Genomic DNA, 6,000 nt, shown 5'->3' with positions numbered 1-6,000 from the left:
CCCCTCCCCGCGCGCTGGGCCGGAGAGGCCCTCGGGTGCCCCGCCCCCCAACCCCCCCCTCCCCCCCCCCCCCGCAGCTCGGGCCCTGGTCGTGGCGCGGCTGCCGCACGGTGCCCCTCGACGCCCTCCGGACGCGCTGCCTCTGTGACCGGCTCTCCACCTTCGCCATCTTAGCCCAGCTCAGCGCCGACGCGGTGAGACCCCGGCCGGGCGCGCGGGGGGCGGCGGGGGCGCGCGGGGGGCTTCCGGCGCCGGAGGTCGCCTCCGGGCCAGCGCGCGGGGAGGGGCCGGGACTGGCGACCGGCGGGGAGGGGCGGGACTCTGCCCTGCCCGAGGGGTCGTGCGCCGGGCAGCAGCCCCTGGCCTGGCCGGCAGGGCCCGGGCCTGTGGAGCGGGTGGCAGCGTGGAGTTGGGGACGGCCTGGGAGGAGCCGGCTGGGGCCCCAGGAGTGACTGATGGGTGGGTCTCCCCAACACTCCTTGGGGTCCTCGGGGGAGCAGGCACGCTGGGCCCCGAGGCTCCCCGGGCCGGGGGAGGGCTTGGCCTGGCAGAGGCCCACATACCCCTTCGCTCGGCCGGGTCTTCCCTCAGCGGTGGCAGGGTCGCAGACTGCCAGGGAGAGGGAGGAGCTGCCACCTTCGTCGGAGCTCTTCCCCACCCACCCCAGGTGGACCCTGGTCTTTGGAGGTGTGGTGCCCCCAGGTAGGGGTCGGGGGTGGCGGAGGGTGCTGGGCCTGGCCTCCCCAGAAAGTCCCCTCATCTCAGGGGCCTCCTTTTTGTTCCAGATTCTTGTGGGGGCTGCTGGTTTCTATGGTGACGGCATCTGGGGCTAGCTTCATGGCTGGGGCCCTGGGTGCTAAGCCCAGCCCAATGGGGCCGGTGGGCTGTCTCACCCAGGGTCAAGCTGCGCTCAGGGTCCTGGGAAGGCCAGAGCCATAGGCTGAGGAGGGAAGGGGCAAGGGTCTTTGCTCCCTAAGTCCCTTGGCCCAGGCCCATGGGGCATCAGGATATGGACGACAGACCGAGGGGCATGGCTTTCCGGAGTGTTTGCAGTGGTTGGCCCTCATCCGTGGGGCGGCACAGCTCTCCCCCAGTGGAACCCCAGGTTCCATGTGGAAGATAGCTCCAGGTTCTCAGAGAATGTTCCACCCACCCCCTTTGTCCTCTGGGACGTGGGTAGGTGGGGCGATGTTGTCAGCCAGGGTCCCCCACAGGGTCAGAGCTGGGTGAGACCTTAGAGGTCATTGCCACTAAACCCTTCTATTGACAGGCAGGGAAGCCAAGGCCTGGAGATGGGAGGGGGCCTTGCTGGAGGTCTTCGGGCATTCGGCTGAACAGGGGTCTGTGCTCTTGGCCCTGATCCAGGCGTGCTCTCCCCCATCAGGTCGTCCCTGTGATAGGACTATTGGTGCTGCTGGTTCTGGGAGCAGGGCCCTGGAGGCAGCAGCCAAGGGCCATCCTGGGGGCTCCCTGGAAGAGGTGGCTTTCTGCGTAGACAGTCATCAGTGCTAAAGCAGCAGGCTCCGTCTGCAGTACTAAGGGGACCAGGGGCTTTCTGGGTTCTCTGCAAGGCTGGAGCAGACAGGGCAGGGCCCAGCCTTGGGTCCCCGGGTGGTTGCTCATCCTTTGGTGTGTGAGGAGGGCCCAGGGCAGGAGAGGGTTCTGGAGTGGGACACGTGGCCCATAACCCCTTCTCCCAGCCTAGGGTCTGGCCCGGTAGAACGTCAGTGTTGGTTGAATGCTGAAATAGGCTTGTCCCTTAGGCATGGGGACCCTAGACTGGCCTTTAGTCTCTCTGAGTCTCTGCTTCCTCCCCTATGAACTGGAAGTGCTCCTGCGCTCCTCTGGGTGGCTATGGGGGTAAGCCAGTCGACGGGGCCCTCCTGGACCAGGGCCGCTCCACAGGAGCCCTCCACAGGAAGGTGGCGTCCCGGTCGGGGGCTGAGCTCCTGGCAGGCTTGGCAGGGAGAACATCTTCCATGAGGGAGGTGACGGTGGGTGGCTGATGCTGAGGATGCTCCAGGAGTGGGACGCTCGATGCCGAGGGCGCCTTTCTAGGAAGAGCTGACCTGTGCTGGTGCCTCGGGCAAGCAGACAGCAGCTGCGGCACCACCTGGGCAGACACAGGAGAGCTCCTGGTCTGCGGGGGTCTCCGGCCTAACTTGGCAGGGCTCGGCAGCTGCGGTCAGGGGCTTCCAGGTCAGCCAGGCCAACCAGGTCAGCTGTGCACAGGCAGGATGGAGGCCAGCAGTCGGGCACCCCGTCCCCGGAGCCCAGAAGAGGCAGGTGAGGCTGAGGGTACAGGAGCTCACAGCAGCCAGAGTCACCGCTGGCCTTGGACCAAGGGCAGGCTGCCTGGTCGCTCTGGACCTCAGCGTACCTCAGTTTCCTCATCTGTAAGATGGCATAGAAGTCAGCCCTGCTTGATTCTGTGATCTCTGCGGGCATGGGCGTGAGCTCAGAGGGAGAGCGCCAGAGAGAGCAGGCCGCCTGGCCTGCCGCCTCGTGCTTGCCTGCCGTCAGAGCCGTCACCCCCTTCCTCTCCTTTGCCGACCGGCTCTGGCCCCAGGGAGGGGTGACCCCAGAGAGGCGGAGCGGGGAGGGACTGAGAATGAAGGCGAGGTCGCTGTCATGCAGCCTGTCACTGAGTGCCTGGGGCTGAGGCCCACACCGGACTCCGGTCCTGCCCTCGAAGGGCACAGCGTCTAATGGGGGAAACAGACATCCTGGACCAATGAGGAGGTTTGCAGTGGGACCCTGAAGGGTGAGCAGGAGTTCACCATCCAAGCTCGGTGGGAAGGTGTGACGGTCATCCCAGGGAGGGGGAGAGAGGAATGCAGCAAGTGATGGGGGAGACAGGGTGAGGGCAGGACAGGGCAGGGGTGCAGGCGCTGTGCAGGGTGGGGGCTGGGGAGAATTAGAGCTTCATCCTGAGGGTGGTGGCGAGAGGTCGGGCTGGGGAGGTGAGAGAGGATGGTGGCGGGATTGGGGTCCTGGCGGGATCCCAGCAGGAGTGAGGGCACAAAACCCCGGCCAGCAGCTGGGGTGCTGGTTGGGGTGAGCTGGGCTGGGCGTGGGGATTCAGGTCTGAGCGACAGGGGTTGCGGGCAGCCTGGCGTATGGGTGGCCTCAAGGGACTGGAGTGCAGAATGAGGGCCCGAGAGATGATGGCAGGGAGGGGGTGCTGTGGTCACACCCCAGGAGCTGGGGAGGGATGAGATCCTGGTGGGGGTGTGGAGTGAAGGGAGACAAGACTCAGGCATTCACCCCCCCACCGCCTGGAGCCTGGTGTGGAGCCAGAGTGTTGAGTAACTGCTCTGAGTCACATCTGTGAGGGGGGCGATGCCACCTGCCTCAGCAGTGGGGGGACTGAACGAGGTGAGGTGTTTACAGCCCCCAAACAGCCTGGTGTGTAGTAAACAGTCTGTGTGCACAGTTGTTGCTGGTGTTGTTTCTATCATGTGCCTGAAACAGGGTCACTAGTCTGGTCAGCATCAGGGCTCAGCGTGTGACCAGGGTCGGGACTCAGAGTGTGACCAGGGTCAGGGTTCAGTGTGTGACCAGGGTCAGGGCTCAGTGTGTGACCAGAATTAGGGCTCAGCGTGTGACCAGAGTCAGGAGTCACAGTGTGACCTGGAGCAGGGCTCAGCATCTGACCTGGATCAGGGCTCAGCGTGTGACCAGGGTCAGGGCTCAGTGTGTGACCAGGATCAGGGCTCAGCGTGTGACCAGGGTCAGGGCTCCCAGTGTGACCAGGGTCAGGGATCAGTGTGTGACCTGGATCAGGGCTCAGAGTGTGACCAGGATCAGGGCTCAGCATCTGACCTGGATGAGGGCTCAGGGTGTGACCAGGGTCAGGGCTCAGAGTGTGACCAAGATCAGGGCTCAGCATGTGACCAGAGTCTGGAATCAGAATATGACCTGGATCAGGACTCAGCCTAGGTTGTGGTAGGGGCCTATTTATGTGGGTAGTCATGAGCTATGGGAAGTGTTGGAGCAGAGACAGGACAGAGATGGTGGTATAGTTTCGGAGAATATTGAAGATAGGGAGTTCATGAGGTAGAAACTGACAATAACCTTGTAAACAACCAACAGGAGCAGCCCTGGGTAGGAGTGGGGACCAGTACCCTGGAAAGGCTCAGGACAAGGTCATGGGGCCGAGAGTTGAGGGGCCGGTTCAGATCGAATGTTCAGTGAGGGTCTGTGAGGTGGTGACATCTCAGCTGAGAGAAGTGCCAGCCATGTGAAGGTCAGGGGAAGAGCACCAGGCAGCGGGACCAGCATGTGCAAAGGCCCTGGGTGGCACTGAGCTTGGTTAATGAGCCAGTTTCCAGCAGGAGGCTGGCCTGCCTCTGCCTGCTCTCTCTTAAGTTGGGACCAGTCTCTCACACTTGAGGTCTCCAGTCTAGCCTTCCCAACAGACCTGAAGTTCCCTGACACCCCTGTCCACCCGTTCTTTCAGCTGTTCGCTCCCACTGATCCAGAACCTTCCAGGCTGGGGCTGTCAGGAGTGACGGATGAGCCAGGCAGAGGGGAGGAGGGAGAGGGCGGGCAGGTGGGCGAGCTGGCAGACATGCGGCTGCCAGGCCTAATGAGGGCAGATGGAGGCAGATGGCCACAGAGGTCGGGTCCGGAGCCAGCCACGGCACAGGCGTGAGCCACTTACTCGGCCACCCGTGACTTGCGTGCCTGACCGGGGCTCCAGTACCTGGCGAGGTCAGGGGCGCCGGCCACAGCCCTGCTCCCCCTTCCCTGGGGCCCTCCAGCTCCCCGTGTGCAAACATGGAAGCTCGTGTTGGAGCTGTGCCCTGGGCCATGCCCCCGGGGACCGCTGGGGTCTGGGTGACCTTGGATGACTTTCGCAATTTTCCTGGCGCCTGCCTTCCCGTCTCCATTCACCCAGCCAGTCACATTGACCGCGCGTCTGTGCCGGGCACGGCCCGAGGGGGCCCAGGAACGTGAGGACATTGGGCTGCCTGGACAGGCAGGCATCCCCAGCAGTGGGACCCGGCTGGGACAAAGTGGGACAGCTAGAGGGACCTGGCAGGCAGAAGCTGGTGCTTCGGGCATGGGGAAGGGCAGTCCAGGCCGCAGGCATGGCATGCGCGTGGGGAGCATAGCCGGGCTCGGGCACCCACGTGTCGGGGCAGGTGGGGCAGGCCCTGGGGGCCCCCTAGGGGCCGTGTTCAGGAGCCCAGGACCTCAGGCCCCAAGCAGGGCAGGAGGCCCCCGCGGCAGGAAGGCAGTGGGAGGGTCTCACTCTGCAGTGTGCAGGGGTCAGCAGGGGTCTGAGAGCTGCTCTGAAGGGTGTTGGCCCAGTCAGACGTGGGGCAGGAGCAGGAAGGGGTCATCTTTGGGTGGGAGAACCCCATAAGAGGCCCTCGTGCCCGGTCCCCGCTGTGCTTTCTCTGTCACCTCCCGGCTCTCCGCTTCCTTCCTGGAATGGCAGGCAGTGGGCAGGGGAGGGGCCGTGGAGCAGGTTCTGTTCAGTCCCTCGAGTGGTCTCTGAGTTCTGGACACAGAGGGGCCCCGTTCATCCCTCAGCGAGTGCACACTGTCTACCTGTCGTGTGCCAGCGTGCCCTGGGCACCACGTACGGTGTGGCCTGCGTCAAGGACTGTGGGTCGTGTAGTCACATGGGGGCGAGCACATGGATGCATAAGCAAGGACCAGCCGCCCATCAGCCAGCCCGGGGCCCCTCAGAGAGGCTACGACTTGAGACCGGAAGGCTGTGTGATGGGTGGGAAGCATATCCCAGGCAGAGGGAACGGCTGGTGCAAAGGCCCTGAGGCAGGAACAAGAAGGCAGCCCAGTGGCAAGGGGCAGTCTCAGGAGCTGGAAGTTGGGCAGGGCCCGGCCTGATGGCCTTGGGGCACTTGGATACGGCTCAGCAGAGCGGGGCAAGGAGGACTCTGAGCCAGCCAGGGAGGGGGTCTCTAGTGGCATTTTATAGAATCTCTGGCTGCTGCTTGGAGAAGAGCTCAAGGGGCTGGGCCTGGG

At 64.3% G+C, this 6,000-nt stretch overlaps 1 protein-coding gene across 1 annotated transcript in view; it reads left to right on the top strand.

Annotated features, from left to right (window-relative positions):
* The window catches only part of ADGRB1 (adhesion G protein-coupled receptor B1), a 72,223-nt gene that overhangs the window by 40,688 nt on the left and 25,535 nt on the right, over positions 1-6,000 (top strand). Inside the window, exon 18 of the mRNA XM_046642494.1 lies at positions 78-194. Within this exon, the coding sequence (XP_046498450.1) occupies positions 78-194 (117 nt within the window). The remainder of the gene's footprint in view (positions 1-77; positions 195-6,000) is intronic.

The sequence above is a fragment of the Equus quagga genome, chromosome 16 (assembly GCF_021613505.1).
Source record: "Equus quagga isolate Etosha38 chromosome 16, UCLA_HA_Equagga_1.0, whole genome shotgun sequence".
In the NCBI taxonomy this organism is placed as follows: Eukaryota; Metazoa; Chordata; class Mammalia; order Perissodactyla; family Equidae; genus Equus; species Equus quagga.
The sequence above is the reverse complement of the archived record's forward strand: the minus strand, read 5'-3'. Positions and strand labels throughout refer to the sequence as shown.